Raw genomic sequence first — 18,011 nt, forward strand, 5'->3', positions numbered from 1 at the left:
CCTAGCTACCAGTGTGATTGCAGTGACACAGGCTTTGAAGGGGAGCACTGTGAGCTGGATATCCTGGAGTGCGCCTCCCAGCCCTGTTTGAACAATGCTACCTGTCTGGAGGGTGTCAAGAATTACAGCTGTGCCTGCTGGCCAGGTGAGTAGGGAAACTGCTTCGTTCTCCTGCAGTCTGAGTATTCAGTGGTGGAGAGGACCTGCTAGGTGGCCCTGAGCAAAACTGGCTCTATACTGTATGAGTCTAGTTTTCAGTACCCCCAAGTGATGGGGCTCCCACTGCTTCTCTCGGGAGAGTCTTCCACTGGCATGAAGGTCTCACAGCAGGGAAATGTGTTCTGCTGCATTGCCTGAAATTTCCCTTTTCCTAAGCCCAGGCCTTTTCTATCCTGTGCTCTCCTGGGCGAGATGAATTGACTGGCTCTTGCCTCTGACACTAGTGCTGTATGCCAGGCCCTGCTGCTTTGTGCTAGATGAGTTGCAGTGTCTCAGGCTCACATAAACTTGCTCCCTTATTGGCAGCTGTAGTATCTTGGTGGTTAGTTTTCTGTCTCCCTTCCAAGGAAGTCCTGTGTTGTGCTAGCTCTGGTGTTTGCCTGGCAGGTTACACAGGGCAGCGCTGTGAGGAAGATGTGGACGAGTGTGCTACAGACCCTTGTCACAATGGAGGCGTGTGCTTTGAGCGCTCCAACCAAACCTACTATGGGACACGACACGACTTCCCCAGCAAGTTCAGCTATAGTCAAGCTGCAGGTTTCCTCTGCTGGTGCCAGACAGGTTTTTCAGGTGAGCTACCCACTGGGCTGTGTCCTGCACCCCCTAGTAGGAGCTGCACCGCTTGGGTCACAGGGAGTGGAGAGGAGCCATCTGTGCAGCAAGAGCCACCCACGTGGAGCAGAGCAAGATGGTTCTGGCTGCGCAGCTGCCTCGTGATGAGCGTGTGGCTCTCCTTTGCTGTATGTGCATATTGCAGATGGCAGTAGGAGTAACCAATACCACACCCTCTACCCAGAAGGCCATATCTCTCAAGGCCCTGATTTCCTGGCTTGTGCAATAGCCCACCCCCTTCCCTAATGTTCTGTTCAGTACCCTGCAGCTGGGCAGATGGCAAAATAGCCCTGGTGGCCCCTCCCATGGGCATAAAGCAAAATTTGTCTTTGCAATATGTTAGTGGGGCATTCCCCCTCTGGAGGAAGCTATTAGTCCCCTGGAGTCCCAGGTAATGTCTTAAGCCTCCCCTTGCAGTGACTGCTCTTGTAGCAACCTTTCGTGTAGTTGGGATGGGCAGGCAATTCTCCCTGCATGTGAAGGGCTCTAGGGATGCTCAACAGAGACTGCCCTTTGTGTTTTTTAAAGAGCTTATGGGAGTGTGGGGTTGGGGTGTGTGGGTGGGTTTGGGGGGAAAATTGGAAATATAGAAGGGAGTTTTCTCTAGTTATTAGAACAGGGGTCTCAGAGTCAGGATTCCTGGGTTCTGATCTCACGTCTGCCACTGACTTGTGTTGTGGCCCTGGGTAAATCACTTAGCCTTTCGGTGCCTTAGTCTTCTACATTTCATAAATGGGGATTAATGATACCTGCTTGCCAGGTGGGTACTGAGGGACAAGTAGCACTTGTAATGGGCACTTTGCATCTTTGGATGAAAGCTGTTGAAGAAGAGCAAAGAATTGTGAAAGAAGATGTTAAGATTCCCCCTGCAGGGGATGTGCACACATCCACTGCTTGGACTTACTGAAATAATCATAACAGGATTGTGTTTTCACTTTCAAAGGGGAGAACTGCTCTGTTAACATTGATGAATGTGAGTCTCAGCCATGTCAGAACGGAGGGTGCTGCACCGATCTGGTTAACGGCTTCCTTTGCCACTGTCTACCAGGATACTCAGGTAATGCTGGTGATGGAGTGTGTGGAATCAGGTGAGCCTGGTTAGTTGATGCTTATTGAGTCACTGATTTGCCATATGGTTGCATAACTGGATCCTAGGACTGGCTAGAGAAGGCTGCTGAGTGAGATTGAGATGAATCTCACTCAGAAAGCTGTGGAGGCCCAAGACTGTTGTAGCTGTGGTTGTCTCCAGATCAGGACTGAAGTGCACTGGCAGACGTGTGAATGTACTGTACTCCTAGCACTGGGGTACATTGGCAGCGCTGTGATTGAGGATGTGAGCAGATCAATGGAACTGTGTGAGGGAGTCCGGCACCAGAATCTGAGGATCCCTTAGGTGTTGGCAGAGGGATATTGAACACTGCCATAGGCACCCTCTTGACAGGTATGGGGGGTGCTATGTACAGGAACAGAAATAGTCTTTGGGATGAAGATGTGTGAAGTCTTTGGGGGGAGGGATAGCTCAGTGGTTTGAGCATTGGCCTGCTAAACCCAGGGTTGTGAGTTCAATCCTTGAGGGGGCCACTTAGGGATCTGGGGCAAAATCAGTACTTGGTCCTGCTAGTGAAGGCAGGGGGCGGGACTCTGACCTTTCAAGGTCCCTTCCAGCTCTAGGAGATAGGATATCTCCATTAATTTTTATTTAAGCCAGAGGGAGGAGGCATTTTGGGTGCTGTGTCTCTCAGGGAAGCTGGAGTTGGAATGGTCAACATTTCCTAAGGGCTGTAGCAGTTTGGGGCAAGGAGTGAGGAGCCTGTCACCAGCACATAAAACAATGATGATATCTCTCCTTCTCCCCTCTGGATGATGAGCCAGGGATTTTGGGTTGGAGGCTATACTCTGTTATTTAGGGAGGTCAAAAGGTCTTAGTGTCATGAGCAAATGCAGTGCAGCCCTTTCTGTTTGCTAGGGTGTAAGGATGTGCTTGGGAGTGGTGGACCTGGCTTCTGCTAGAGATGCCCTGTGTGTCCCTTGGTAGGTCACTCTAACCCGTTCTGAGCCTCAGTTTCCCCACCTGTGAAATAGTGAGACTGGCTTGCCAGGGGCATTGTGAGGCTAAGCACATTACTGTTTGTACCCTTTGGCTGGAGGGATGAACAGTGGGGGTGGTGCCTCTAAAAGTGTGCAGTTTAAATGTAGCAGCATCTTTTAACATCTAAGATTAAGACAACCACATAGCCCAGACACCACAGAAACAAGAGGTGCAGAAAGGCTTGCTAGGCCCACATAATCTGCCCCCAATTGACAGTGAGAGCTGGTACCACTTTGGCCTTGTCTTCACTAGGAAAAAAGATGTATTTTTACCACATGCTTGCTAACACGTAGTAAAATCCTCATGTGGATGACCCTTTATTTTGATACAAACAGGATGGGGCAAAGGCAGGTGAGAGCTGTACTCCCTAAGCGATCAGTTTTGTGTGTCTCTTCTCATCCAGCATGGAGTTTGTCTCCGTCCCCGCCACACAATCATTTTGCTATGATTATGACAACCTTCTTTGCAGCCACAGCTGTTGGGGTGGCATCCCTCTCCGTACCTTGTCGCCAATCCATCTCCTCTCTAACCTCAGAGGAAAACCTCTTGTCTCCTTTCCCTATTTTCTCTCTGCTAACTAACAACCTGATACTGATAAGGGGTATGGTTTATATTAAAGACATTCTCTAACTGGCTTGCATTCTTCCAGCCCTCCAAGAGTAAAATGTATGCTGCCCGAAAGGCTGAAAGGCTGCCATCTTGTGGGAGAAAGGAAAAACTTGAAGCTACAGGAGAGTTTTTAACTCTTCTCAGGTATTCCTGAGTCTGCACTGGAACTTTTCTAGTCCCCTTTAGACCAGTATAGTTACTAGTTTAGTTATATCCGTATAACCCGTGTGGACAATCTTATTCCAACACGTGTATCTTCAGTTTAGCTTAAGCCCCTCTCAAGTGACGTATGCTCCTCTACCAGAATAAGTGTGTCTACATAGTCTACACCAGTATAACTAGAGCAGTTTAAACTCGCACCTTAGGTTGTTCTGAAAGAAAAGTCCATGTAGACAAGGCTGTAGAAATAGGCTTTATTCCAATCTCTCAACTGCTGCGCAGGGCCAGTTCCTACAGTGCTGCACCTGCAGATGCAGACCTCTTCCCAGTGGAATGTTGTATAGCTCATTAAATGTCTGACCATTGTAAGTCATAATTCCTGTCTGCTTGTGCCTCCAGGGCTGTTTCCTTCCTCAGTGCCCTGGCACCACTCTTGGGAGTCCAGGGAGCTCAGCGTTTCATTTCACTTCCCCAAACTGTAGGTTTACCTAATCCTTCCAAGCCCCTGGGCCTGCTCATGGAAAGAAAAGCTGACACAGGCACAGGATGGGGAGAGACAGCGCTAGAGAGTTCATTCTGTTGCATCTGTTTGGGGTTCATTAGTACTCGAAGGAGATTAGAGGCAGGTTGCTGTGTTGTTAAATCACTATGTCTCCTTTGGGGTAGTTCCAAGACATAACAGTGAAAGGCTGGGAGCAGCAGGTGGGGAAGTCACATTTTGCCTCTCTGTGAGCTCAGTGAGCTGAGTGAGTGCATGTGGAGGAGTGAAGCTGACAGGGAAATAATAGCAATTAATCTCCCCTGCTTTGTCAATTAATCCCAGTATAGTCCTGCTGGGTAAACAGCTTATTACTTCATATTAGGATCACAGAGTAACTTCATGAAGTTTCCAGTAATGTTTCTGTTCAAAACACGTTTCTGTGGCAGCTTAGATCTGCCATGAGCTTGGGTTTAAGCTGCCTTCCATGATTAAAGTGAACTTGCTACTCTGATGTAGGCTGCTTTTTTCATTTTCTCTCCTGGAGCCCTTTCTTCAGTCTCAGGAATGTGGGGAGTGTTGTGGGATAACTGTGTGAATCAGCAGAAATCACCTTCCTACATGTGTTAACTGCCTAAGTGCTGTCTCAGGCTGGAACACAGCACAGGGCTGGGATGGGTCTTGCCTAAAATGTAAATGGAAAGCCCAGAGACCCAGTCCTGTCAGAACCACACGGCAAGATAGGACACTGAGAATAAAAGGTCTGGGAGAGTCTGTCTGCTATATGGGCCATGTGACCTCTGCAGTTTGTATGCTCTCGGGGGTAGAGGCTGCCTCTTCCTTTCCCATTGGGTGGTGCTCAGAATTTCCTGCATGGGCTAAGTCAGAGGGATGTGCAGGAGCAAAATTAAACAAAGAAGGGGGTGGATGAGTCTTTGTTGGTCCCAGAAAAGATGGCAACTGTGATAAAACTAAAGTCATGTTCTCACCTGAGGGACAGCCAGGCTCTAAGAGATGGCTGAACTGAAGGAGCTGGATTCAGATGATTACTGTGTTCTCTGATGAGAACAAACCGAATTATCTATTAATCTGAATTGTCTTTTGGGTGAAATGGGGCGTGTGTTTAACTGGTCAACAGTTTAGGACAGGAAGTGAGGAAGAATAGTGTATTCAGTTGAAATGGGAACTGGCATTTGGGTTGGCAGAATGTAATTGCTGAATTAGAATTTGGCCAGTTAACCCTTGAAAAAAATTACAGGCGGTGTTTTAATGACTACGAGTGGCCTAACGCAGTTTCCATCTCCTCCTAAGAATGCTGTCCAGCAGCAAGTTGCCCCCTAGCATCATGCTCTGGTATTCAGTCAGCCTGAGTGAGAGGTCAGCTTACTCGGTTCAGCCTTAGGGTATGTCTACGCTGCAATCAGACACCCACAGAAGGCCCATACCAGCCGACTCAGGCTGGGGTGGGGGGTGTGTGTCAGGCTAAAGGGTTGTTTAATTGTGGTGTAGACGTTCAGCTCGGGCTGGAGCCCGGGCTCTAGGACCCTGTGAGGTGGGAGGGTCCTAGAGCCGAGGCTTCACCCCAATTAAACATTAAACAGCACCTTAGCCCAAGCCCTGCGAGCTTGAAGTCAGCTGGCATGGGCCAGCTGCGAGTTTTTAACTGCAATGTAGGCATTTCCTTCAGTGTCCTCTTCAGCCCTCTTGGAGGAAGCAGAAAGCCTTTTTCTGTTGTATTAACCACCTTTGCTTCTCCCAACAGCTCTTTGTGCAAGAGTGCAGCCCAAGCCCAGACACACTTGCAGTTTTGTGTTACTTGGTACACACACCACCCAGTGCAGTGAATTGAGGAAACAGGATTGGTGTTTTTTCCTGACTGGACAGATTAATTTATTTGTACAGATATTTTCCAGGTGTCTGTTCTGTTCCAGAAATGTGACCTCTACTGTAGTCAGGGAAGGCAGCTAAAAGGTTAAGAGACTAAAGAGATTAGAAAGCCTTTAGCCCTTGGAAAGAAGAAGCCCTTTTAGCAAATACAGCAGACTGGAGCTAGCAGATATTTCCTGGGGCTGCCTTCATTTTACCTGGAAGGTATATTACTTCGATGCACACACTATGGCAGCAGCAAAGAGCCTGGCTGTAAAATGTTCAAACAGATGCTTAAACCGTTTTTCAGATTCATGCAGCGGGAGTATTAGTTGGTCCTGGATAAGGCTAGAGTGAGCTTTGTACTGTTCATTTCACTCTGCGGCTCCCTACTGCATTATGGCTCCATTGTTAGTCAGACCTTCTAAACATGCTGTCAGCTGACCAGACACTGTAGGAATTTACACCCCACACTAGTGCCTGTGTGAGTCTTGGTGTCAGATGTGATTTAACTGCATACAGTGCCTGTGATCAAAAGCATCCACTGAGATTCTGATGCTGCACTAGGTCTATTTGGACATGCTTGTTATAGCAGATTGTCTGACCAGAGGGCAGCATGAGATATGCCAGTTACTTCCGGCTCACCCTGGTTAAAGGGTTTAGAGGATTAGTAAAGGTGGAGCAACTGTGATGAATTAAATTAGGCTTCCCTGTTAATGAAAATGGGTGAAGCCTGGCTTAATGTCACATCCAGAATAAGGCTAGGCAAAGATGTGAGCAGAAGAACAACTCAAAGGGACAGAAGAGGCTGTGCACAGAAACAGCAAAGCTCCAACTGTTGCAGAGAGCTGTTGGCCCAGCTCCTGTTAGCCTCCAACAATGTCTTACGAGGATAGGCTGCTGTCGGAAGACAGACTTCAGACTACATAATTGTGGCAATTCCTATGCAAAATGCATGTTCTGTAACATTCATCATCTTCATATGTAATCACAGCTTTGCTTGCCAGTTAACAGTGTAACCTGCCTGCACACTGCAAATGCAACAGAGCTCCTTCCTTCCCAGTGAGGAGTCTCTTGTAACAAGATTTATTCCAGAGACAAAGGTAGTGGGATTGCTGTCTGAGAGGTTTCTTCCCATTGCCAATGCTCTCAGGAAATGTCTCACTCATTCAGAGCCTTGATGGTAATTTCTAAATTTCTGGGATTAATTCACAAACATGTCAAGGAAGTCACTAACCTCCATCCAAGAAGCAACATGTGGAATTTGGGCTGGTCCTCTTCCCAAAGTCTGTAGCACTAATCTGAAGCATGCTATTACATTAATCCTAGGAATTGAAGCAGTTACTGTTACTACTTAACAGTATTCCATGTAATGCATTTGGAGAGATGCAATGATAAATAGTGAGCCAAAACCTGAGCTGACTTGCCTGCTGCAGTCCCCCGAGGTCAAGATTTTGGTCCAGAACCTTTTTAGGCCCCTGATCCTGCAGTTCACTGGAGCAAGATAGACCCCTATTCCTGTATGCTGGTGTAAGAGTCTAACTGAAAGTTTCAAAGAAACTCCAGTTTTCACAGATATCCCGCATTTAGTTGTATTGCAGAGGGGTATGGATCAGCATTCACGTTGCACTCCCTGTCAGTACCCATCCCAAGCTGGGGAAACTAGTGACCCAACCAGTGGACAAAATTTGGTGATGAATCCTGATCAGGTGCTACTGGAGGCATGTTGCGCATGCGCTAAGAAGAAGAGCGAGTGGAATGTTGCTTGCAGCCATTGCAAAAGTGACTCTGATTCTTGTCAGCCACAACACAGAATGAAAGAAGTAAAAACTCTTATTTCTGACATCATGTGAACAGTTGATGTAAAGAGCTGTTCAGTGCCATTTGCAGTACACAACGACAAACTTCATTGGTCCTGCAAAACCCGCAAACAATGCTACATATTCTTGTGTGCCATCCACTTGCATCTTTTCACTTAACTATTCACATATATACAGATATAGCACCCTCTGGTAACAACTGCAGGATCAGGGCTTAATTTTGCTAGTTAACCATTCAAAATCTGTGCTTTTTAAGGGGGCTTGACATGCAAGCAACCCAGATACCTCTGAGAAGTTAAATTCCTGCATGTATCTAATCCAAATGACTACTCCTCGCATGCCTCCCACATCAGATCAATGTGAAACTGACTAGTCTGTTTGGATTGATTAGGCTGGGTGAAGTGCAGAAAGTAAGCCAGCAGCATGCATGACTTGTTGGAATTGTGTTCGAGTGTCTGAAGGTGGCATTGGTAACCGCAGGACGTGGGATGTAGGCATTGTCTTTTTTAGGATTTTTAACCTGACAGTGCTGCTTACGCATAGGGGGAAGAGTCAGATACTTCAGGAAAAGCTCCCCAGTTCTAAATAATCTTTCTCCGCAGAAATAAGAACTCTCCCTGTTGCAAAGCAGGAAGAAACCACTGCCATGGCCAAAACTTTTGGACCCTTCCCGATCCTGAGATAACGAGGAGATTCTGGCAGCTCAGTCTCTGCAGCTGTTTATGGGGAAAGATGGATTCTTGGCCCCCTGATCCCAATGCCTAAAGTCAGTATGGTCATCAGACTGCAGGATATGGCCTCCTCTGTGTCACTGGTGATCAGGATCATTTGTTGAGCGGGTGACTGGAAAAAGCTGTTGGCTGGTAAGGAGATATTGGCGCAGAGGCATTGGTTGGGATGAGGACACTTGAAGTAAGTTGCGTGGTTAGGGAGAGGTTGTGAGAGGCTGCTCCTTGGCATTCAGAAACGCCAACATCTTCCTTCACTTTTATCCACTTAATCAGTTTTATTCTATTGCTCTTACTTGTCATTCTTTTTCCTTTCTCCCTCATTGGCTTCAGTGAAATCACTCGTGAGGGTAAGGGCTGCAGCAGCTTTTGTTTGCAAATATTGCAGAATGAACACACGCAATGAGATAACCGGGCAAGGGGAGAAATGAAACTCTCTGGATGAAATCGTGGGCCCAATGAAGTCAATGGGAGTTTTGCAAAACTATCATTGATTTCAGTGGGGCCAGGATTTCACCTTCGGTGTCTGGGAAGCGCTCATTTTGTTGTTCCCTGCAGTGGCTATTAATCAGTGGTAGATGCATAGCTTTTCTTCGTCATCCAGAAATGGAAAAATTCTTATTTGGGCCCTAATTGTGCCATGCCTGTGCAGGGAAATCAGTGGTACAGCAGGGGGTGTGAGCGAGGGCAAGGGCTTGTCCCAGTCCTCCCATTGTCGGAGCTAATGCTGTGGATCCTGGAGGGCATTAGTGTAACGCACTGAGTGAGAATACACTGTAGACGCATTCTTCTTGTCAGCACTGACAGAAGCCAGCTGGGGAGGTTTAGAGCAGGGCTGGATTAGATCTCACCACAGCGCAGGTCTCTTTATATTGGCTGGTTTCATTTCCAATCCCCTTTTGCCTGACCAGCACTGGGAGAGAGCTCACACATACTGTGTCCTTCCAGTCCAGACTTTCATTCTCCCCTCCCCATCCCCACCTTTCTTCCTTCACTGTCACAAATGTCTGCAAGGAATCTGCCATGAAACCTGTGCTGGTTGGTGTGATCGTGGGTGGAATTTATCTCCTAGCAGGTAATGACAGATACCGCAGTCAGTGCAACTTGGGGGGGGTGGGTGGACGGGTGGGTGTGTAAGGGGTTACAACTCAGGTTGTGTCATGATAGCTGGAGACTTGGGGAGGGGCAAGAATTAACCAAAGAGGGAAAATTCTGTGTAAACAGGCACCTGGTTTTATTTTGTAAGGACCCCAAATGTTTAGGAAGCTTTATGGCGTGGTGCTGAGCAGTATGCCTGGAGCCCCATGTTGTCTTTGCTGTAACCCTGATTCCTCCTCTTTGCTGGGAGTGACTGCAGTTGGGATGTTGTTGCCGAGCGTCCGCTCTCACGTCACGCTCAGGTGCACTTTAGAATCACATGACGTCTTTCACACTTACTCTGTGAAATCTCTGCCTCCCTTCAACTGAATTTTTTAAGGTATTAAAATTTCCTTTACTGAAAACAGTGGGACTTTTTTTTGTTCAAAATAAAAACGCTGAGCACTTCACTGCCCCCTGCACTACCCCGCACGCCCTCTCCCTGGCTAGAAGTGCCAGGTGGGAGAGAGGTCCACACAGTGTGTTGCTATGGAAATGGCGGTAATGATGCAAACATAATTGTCATTGCAGGGCCCGGTTGTTGCAGCTAAGTCTCTGTTTTATGTTGTATTGGAATAATAGGAGCTCTAATTAGGATGCACTGGGGAATGGCTGCTAGGAATGCATCTGCCTGCTGGGGAGAGGGCAAGGCAGTGCTGGCTAGTAAAGATCACTGCACGGTATATGGTGCTTCCAGAATGGCTGGCAATACTCATATCCCTCATTAATAGAAAGGGCCAGTTAATAGACCCGAGACTTTGGATATCTAGACATGGATTTGCTAAATTTGAATCTCTCTTACTGTGTGTGTGTCCATCTGTCTGTCTTGCATACATGTGTATGACAGGTATGATATATGCAGTGTAGTTGTAGCCATGTCAGTCCCAGGATATTAGAGAAACAAGGTGGGTGAAGTAATATCTTTTATTGGACCAATTTCTTTTGTGAGAGGGAGAAGATATTATTATTTCACCCACTTGGTCTCTCTAGGTATGATAGAACATTTAGCATGTATAACAAATTTTCAAAGCCATGTTTAGAAATAGCTCAGTGAGTCAGTAGCTCTGGTCAGCTCTCCCGGTGGGCACTGCTGATTTAGTAACCCTGGCACCTGTCAGATAAAACCATTGACCAGATACCATGACAGTGGTGCTTTAGAAATACCCAATGGCTCATGCATGGTAGGGCTTGAAAGACTCAGCTTTGCCATTTGAAAGCACTGGAAATCGGAGACTTTCAAAGTTGTAATAAGAGTGTGCATGTGTGTTTTGTTGACAGTTTCTGGTTAATGTAGTCATTACCTTGAACACTCTTGAATTAACCAAAATATTTTAAAATAGTGGTCATTGTCCTGACAACAACTTTGAAAGTCTCTGATTTCTAAATGGCTGCTTCCTCTTATATTTGTTAGTTGGTCCTTTTATTTATATTAAGACACTTAGTGATTTTCTTATCTAATTAAAGAGAGTTGCAAGCTCAGAGTATATTTTATAATAGGCTGTCTTTTCCTTTATTATTTATGGCTATTTCTGTGGGCCCTAGCATCAGGTGCTCAGAGGGAACACAGCAAAATCTGCAAGTGTAAAAAGTACCTCTTTTTGCAACAGAAGTGTCACGTGGAATTAAGTTCTGTTCTCTGAACACCTGAAATGGAACATTTGTGCTCACAGGTTACTCTGAACGTTTAAAACAGAATTTTTAAAAAGTCCTTTCCAGTATGATTGCAAAGGCACACAACCATCCCGGCTGGAGAAATCTGGGATACCAGGTCCAGTCCAGGAAATGGTCTGCATCTTTCTCTCTCTGCTGTAATGGCCCAAAGCAAAAATCTTGTTATTTCCGGAGTGGGGTGATTTCCTTCTCTTTGCTGTTTGCGTTCCTGGCTGCACTAACACTGAATCATTCACAGCCAAAACACAAAACTCAAACCCCTCTGGTGAGCTGCAGTTAGCATCTAGGAAGAAGACAGCAAGGGAATTCTTTCCCCTGCAGCTGACTTTGTTTTTTAAATCTAGCATCACCAGAGTCTGATAATCTGGAGGATGTTCAGGAAAGATGACAAATTTATCAGCAGACTAGAGGGGATGACATAGCCAGACCCTCCTAAGTGACAATAGATGGGGAGAGGGCAGAGTAGCTATCTGTCTGAGGGTGTAAACACCAAGGAGGGAGAGGAGTTACTCAGAGTGTATGTGGAGGTACAGTAGGCGCAATGGGACGAACTGGTAAGTGAGGGGGTACATTGGTTTCCCGGAAATATTTGCTTCCATTGAGATGGAAGCTCTGGAACAGTCTCCCCTATCATGTGGGATGTTTTAAAACTAGACTGGCCAAAGCAGTAGCCATATGCTCCATTGGCCCCTAGGAGGAGGGGTATTATTAGACATTGTTTCATAGGCCTTTCCTCTCTCCTGCCTCTGGTTGTTTGTAAGCAGGGGTGATGACAATGAGGGTGATCTGTTTTTTGTTCCTCTACTAAGAGCTGCCCTCTGACTCCACAGCCAGCACATCTCTTTCTCTCTCTGCACATGTGCTGCTCGCTCTGCCAGGCACCAGCCACAGCCAGCCAAGATGGATCAAAATCTGAAGTGGCAACTTCTTCTCGTTCCCCCCCCCCCGCCCAAACAAAACAGACCAGGAATCAAAACATGTGTCCCGGGGGAGTGCTCAGCATTTAATTAGCCACAAACTTGGGGCTGCGCACTCACTGCGGGGATTAATTTGCCACCTGGTGTGGAGAGCTCACACCACAGGTGTCATCTGGGAGTCCAGCAAATAGCACAAACAGGCTTTCCTGCTACTGTCTTAATGTGGAGGGGGGGGGGCCCTGAAGGGTCCCTTGTTTTTGGTTCCCAACTCTGAGAAGAGAGAGCCAATTGGGGGTGAGTTCTGCATGGGGGAAATGGAGCTCTTCTCCACTCTCTCTGTTGCTCAGAGACCAGACCCTATTGCATCTTTGTCTGGTACCTACAATGCTAGTCTCTGCTGACCACAGCTCTGGTAGCCACCATGCAGCCCTTGACTGGCTTGAGCACCCCTTGCACCCTGATATCCAGTCCTGGTGGGCAGCAGCCTGAACGCTGTGCTGGGCCTAATAATCCTCTATGTGCCTAGATCAACACCCTCCCCCAAAGTCAAGTGGTGGAAGGGTGCTTACCTGTCTGTGTAGAAGGGTTTCTGACACCAGTGGCCATCTCAGAAGCAGTTCTGAATCTTCCCACTGAGTAAGGTTTTCTGCAGAGCAGAGGTCACTGTTAAAATGCAGTACTTGCCCACAGTTACAATGCAGAGCAGTTCCCCTATGAATTATCTCAGAGACCACTAGCTGGTAATGGTGGATCAGTGCTGGCTTGATGGTGAACAGAACTGAGCTTACCCGAGCCTCCCATCCCTGCCATGCTACTTTCCAGATCTGTAAGGTTTACGCCCTTGGACCCACATTGAAGTATAGTTTGGAACGACATGGGTGATGTTAAATCTGAAGTGTGACTGATGGATTGGCATCTCTTCAGCAACAGCTGAATGCTTGGTCTGAAGGGCCACAGGAGACCTATCCAGGGAGGGCCTGAAGGGAGTAAACTAACTCAGCTAGTTTGGGGGACACTAAATGTTTTGAGGTTTACTGCATGACATTGCTGGGGACTATGTCACTGAACTGGCACAGGGATTCAAGAAACCCCATTGCTTTGCTGAGATTTATATTACAGGTCATCAGCTCCTAATGCAGCACCTCCATCTCCCCTCAGCTCTCCCCTCAGGCTACTATTTAAATCTCTTCATCATGTTCACCCTAGTGCTTTAATGGCTTTTCTTTTTAAATGTCATTTGTTTTCATTCACTTCCTTTGTGCTTGGATTCCTTCTTTTCCTTGTTCCCATCCTTGCTAGCTGGACTCTGTGTAATGCATTTAGATCTGGATAATCCATACTTGGCTTATCTGTGTGGCTGTCTCTGAAGATTAGTGGAAACCGATGTTATGGGCTCGATGAACAGTGGACTGGCATCTAATCAGAGTGTGTTTTTTCTTCATCAGTCTGAAGCCAATATGATGGCAGATCTGGTTGTAATATCTCCTAACCTCCCCACGTTCTACTGGGATGTGGTTAGTGTCTGTAGGATAAAGTGCAATGGCTTTTTACCCTACTGACTTCAGTGAGACTGTACAGTGTTGAATTTGGCCCAACATGTGCCTTTGGGGCATATATTTATTTCTTCTTTGGTGGTGAATTGAGCTTCATGAGTGTTTATGACCATGGCTGCCAAGGGTTGTTTTAGGAATTATTGGATTAACTCTTCCATTTTGTTTCCATTTCCTTGCCTGAATAGTTGTGTATTGTGGTGCTCTGTGCACTAAGTGCGCCCCTCAGCAGTCTGCAGTCTGGTTTAAATGCACTGAATTCTTGTTGTGATTAATCTTTTTATTAATTTTCATAGAGACAATGAAAAATACAAAAAGGTAAATGACTTACAGCTTGTGTATCTGCCAAATACTGCATGTTTCATGGAGTCTCCAATAGAAAATTGCAGTTGTGCAATTTTACAACCCATCAAAGCTGCAAGACCAGACAGTATTTACCTAGCTATCACATGGGGTGAGGGTTACAGTAATAAAATAGCAGACGTACAAGAGGGAGGGGTGGAAGGAGGGATTAAGTGGAATAGAAATCTGGCATTCTTTGAGCAGTCTCTGTGGTTTTTATTCAAAATTTATTTAGAAATGGGAACCAAATACTTTGATTTCATTAACTGATCTCCACGGCAATAGGTTAGTCTGTCTTTGGTTGCTAATTCAGATGGGTCCGTGTATCGCTGTCCTACTCTTCCATTTGTGTAAAATCACGTACTTGGTGATTACTGTAACCCCAAAATCCAGCTGCTCCTTGGTGGCCTGAGAGTGGCTTCACTGTCTGGCAATGAGCCAAGGTGCTGACTTCAGTGTGACCGATTTGCTGCTTTGGGAGAGAGAGCCCCAATCACATAAGGACGGCCATACTGGGTCAGACCAAAGGTCCCTCTGTCTTCTGACAGTGGCCAGTGCCAGGTGCTTCACAGGGAATGAACAGAACAGGTAACTGTCAAGTGATCCATCCCCTGTCGCCCATTCCCAGCTTCTGGCAAACAGAGGCTAGGGACACCATCCCTGCCCATCCTGGCTAATAGCCATTGATGGACCTATCTCCATGAATTTATCTAGTTCTTTTTTGAACCCTGTTATGGTCTTGACCTTCACAACATCCTCTGGCAAGGAGTTCCACAGGTTGACTGTGCGTTGTGTGAAGAAATACTTCCTTTTGTTTGTTTTAAACCTGCTGCCTATTAATTTCATTTGGTGACCCCCTAGTTCCTGTGTTATGAGGACTAAATAACACTTCCTTATTTATTTTCTCCACACTAGTCATGATGTTCTAGACCTCTATCATGTCCCCCACACGTAGTCATCTATTTTCCAAGCTGAAAAGTCCCAATTTTATTAATCTTATTAATCACCTACAATAAGATCCTGTTTCTTACTCTGTTTCCCAGGTGTGGAATGTGCTGTCAACATCGACGAGTGCAAGGATGGCCCCTGCGAGAATGGGGCTACCTGTAAGGATGCCATTGCTGACTACTTTTGCTACTGTGCCTCTAGTCAGGATGGCATCATATGGGGAGGGAAGAACTGCTCTGTTGAGCTTACTGGGTGCCAGATGCATGCTTGCCAAAACGAGGCCTTGTGCATCCCAACATACCAAGCTGAGACCCATGGACACCTTTGCCAGTGCCAGCCTGGTTTCTACGATGCCAAATGCTCAACGCCAACAACGTTTTCCTTCAGTTCCCGAGGGTATATCTTCATTGACATGCCCATGAGTAATAATCGGAGCAGGAGGGATGTGGCAGGGGACTACCTGGCCACGGTGTCTCTCCGGTTCCGAACCACCTTGCCTGATGCCATCCTCGTCTACCGGGGCAATGAAGCAGAATACCTGTTCCTGGAGCTCTCTGATGGCATGCTGCATGTGGGGCTAAGGAGAGACGATGCTGAATCCTCTTTGCCCTTGAAGGGGCTGAGGGTTGATGATGGCCAGTGGCACAAAGCTGAGGTTCTTCTGCAGGACTCTCTACAGTTAAAGCTCTGGCATAAAGCTTGCGACACAGGAGTCTGCCTGCAGGACTTTCCTACTAGAGACGGTGTCGCTTCTCTCTCACCTGCCTTCCTAAAAACTTACATCGGGGGAGTTGATAGAGACTCGACAGCTAACAATACACGGAGCCGGGGGAGTTTCATTGGCTGCCTGGAGGACCTGCAGATTGATTATCAGGCTATTCTTCCCTTGGATATACCCCACCACGAATCCTCCCCAGTGGAGCTGGGCTGCAACAGGACAGAATGGTGCCACTCCCAGCCCTGTTCTCAGAGAGGCCTGTGTGTAGACCTCTGGGCAACCTTTAGGTGTGACTGCACTAGGCCTTACGAAGGCCAAACCTGTTCACATGGTAAGTGCCAAAGGATGGCATCTGCGAACTCCTCTGGTGATGAGTGATCTAGAGACCTAAAGTGACACTGGCTTTGGAAGCAACAGCATTTTCTGTGTAACCAGGGTTGGAACTGAAATTGAACCCTCTGTAAATAGATTTTCTATCAAATCCTCTTTATGTTGTGACTAAACAGAGCTGGCCCCTGCTAGACTGATTGTCAGCTACATGGTGTAAATATTATTGCAGCCAGAGCCAGATGCCCTGACCGCCTCTTTGCACCAGATCACAGCAATTACAGAAGGGCAGTGAAGCCATTTCACTAGGAAAAACTGTTACTCGCCCATCTCAAGTTCAGGGTGAAAAGGAACATGTTGTAGTTGTAGATAAAATGCTCAGTGCTAAAGGTAACTGTTTTATTGGAAATCTGAGCGGAGATTATTCGTGATGCATTTTCACAGTCCTGCAGGGCTTGTATTAATACTGTTGTCAGTTTCTGGTTTCACTGCCATTCTCTAAACATAGCGAGTACAAAAGCTCCTGTGATGTTTTGGGGGCTGGGAATTTTAAAAGCAGCTTTGTAGCTTAAAATGTCCCAAATTAATGTGCCATGTGTCGGGGGCCATGATACATGCGCTCTTCCTTGGTGTGCCATGTGTGTATGAGTTACTGTCCTGAGGGAGGAGAGAGACTCACCTGCTTTCTGTGAATAGTTCACACTATAAGCTTTTGGCACTTGCCTTGCCCAGAGTCTCTAGGAGCAGGGTCCAGTCCTGTGATACACAGTGGAAAGCAAGTTTGAAAGAGGAAAAGTCATGCAAAGGTTGGAGCTCAAAACATCCCCAGGCCCCCTGCATTGCCCAGCCTTACAGAACTGATGTGTCTTTCCTTTCCCTTCCAGAGTACCCAGCAGGAACATTTGGCTTGGAGGATTCCTCCAGCTTTGCTTCCTTCACAATTGCGGATAATCCTGGTGCAAACTTCAACGTCTCCTTTTTTATCCGTACTCTGAAGCCAAGTGGCCTAGTGCTGCAAATCAGCAATGGGACTGACCCCTGCCTCACTGTGTATCTGAAGAGTGGCCAGCTCCAGATAGCAACATCATCTGCAAATGCTGTGACTTTCTCAGAACACCTGGCTGATGGGAGGAGGTATCTGGTAACTCTCACCTTCCAAGGAGGCAGAGTCCATGCCAGCCATTCAGACAGAGATGTGGAGCTAGGGCAGCTGGCAGTGCTGCCTCTTGTAGCTGGTTTTGAGGTGTATGTTGGTGGACTTCCTCACCAAGACCATGTGAGCACATGGGGAGGATATTTTAAAGGCTGTCTTCAAGATTTCCAGCTCAACAACCACCGAATGGAGTTCTTTCCTACTCAGGCTGAGAACTACAGTCTGCCACAACAGGTGTACGTGGGACAAACCACTAACCTCGCACCGGGCTGCATCTCTGATGACACCTGCAAGGTAGGGTCTCTCACTGCTCTCTGCACATGTGCATGGTTGTTTATTACAAGCAAGCCTCCGTGGCTGTACAGCAGTTTGGCTGTTTCACTGGTGTGATTTCAGGAAAAACGTGAGTGTTTAACTGTTGAAGGAGAAAACGCAAAGACCCCAAACATTCCACATCTAATCCATCCCCTTCACATACTTCTACCCACCACTCCCTCCAGAGCTGACATCCACACCCAATGCATACAACATTCCCAAACCACCTCCATCCTGCAAACACACTGAACAGTCCACCTCTTCTTTATCCCCATGCCCTATCTATGCACTCTAAACAACACACCTCTACCAGCATACACCCTATCCTTTAACCTTCTCAACTCTCACCTCCG

At 47.0% G+C, this 18,011-nt stretch overlaps 1 protein-coding gene across 1 annotated transcript in view; it reads left to right on the plus strand.

Moving 5' to 3' along the window:
* Nucleotides 1-18,011, plus strand: part of CRB2 (crumbs cell polarity complex component 2) — a 53,333-nt gene that overhangs the window by 24,429 nt on the left and 10,893 nt on the right. Inside the window, exons 4-8 of the mRNA XM_024211161.2 lie at nucleotides 6-145; nucleotides 607-789; nucleotides 1,775-1,888; nucleotides 15,241-16,194; nucleotides 17,075-17,637. Coding sequence (XP_024066929.2) covers nucleotides 6-145; nucleotides 607-789; nucleotides 1,775-1,888; nucleotides 15,241-16,194; nucleotides 17,075-17,637 — 1,954 coding nt within the window. The remainder of the gene's footprint in view (nucleotides 1-5; nucleotides 146-606; nucleotides 790-1,774; nucleotides 1,889-15,240; nucleotides 16,195-17,074; nucleotides 17,638-18,011) is intronic.

Source organism: Terrapene carolina, unplaced genomic scaffold (genome assembly GCF_002925995.2).
Source record: "Terrapene carolina triunguis isolate 2854851 unplaced genomic scaffold, T_m_triunguis-2.0 Scaffold238, whole genome shotgun sequence".
In the NCBI taxonomy this organism is placed as follows: Eukaryota; Metazoa; Chordata; order Testudines; family Emydidae; genus Terrapene; species Terrapene triunguis.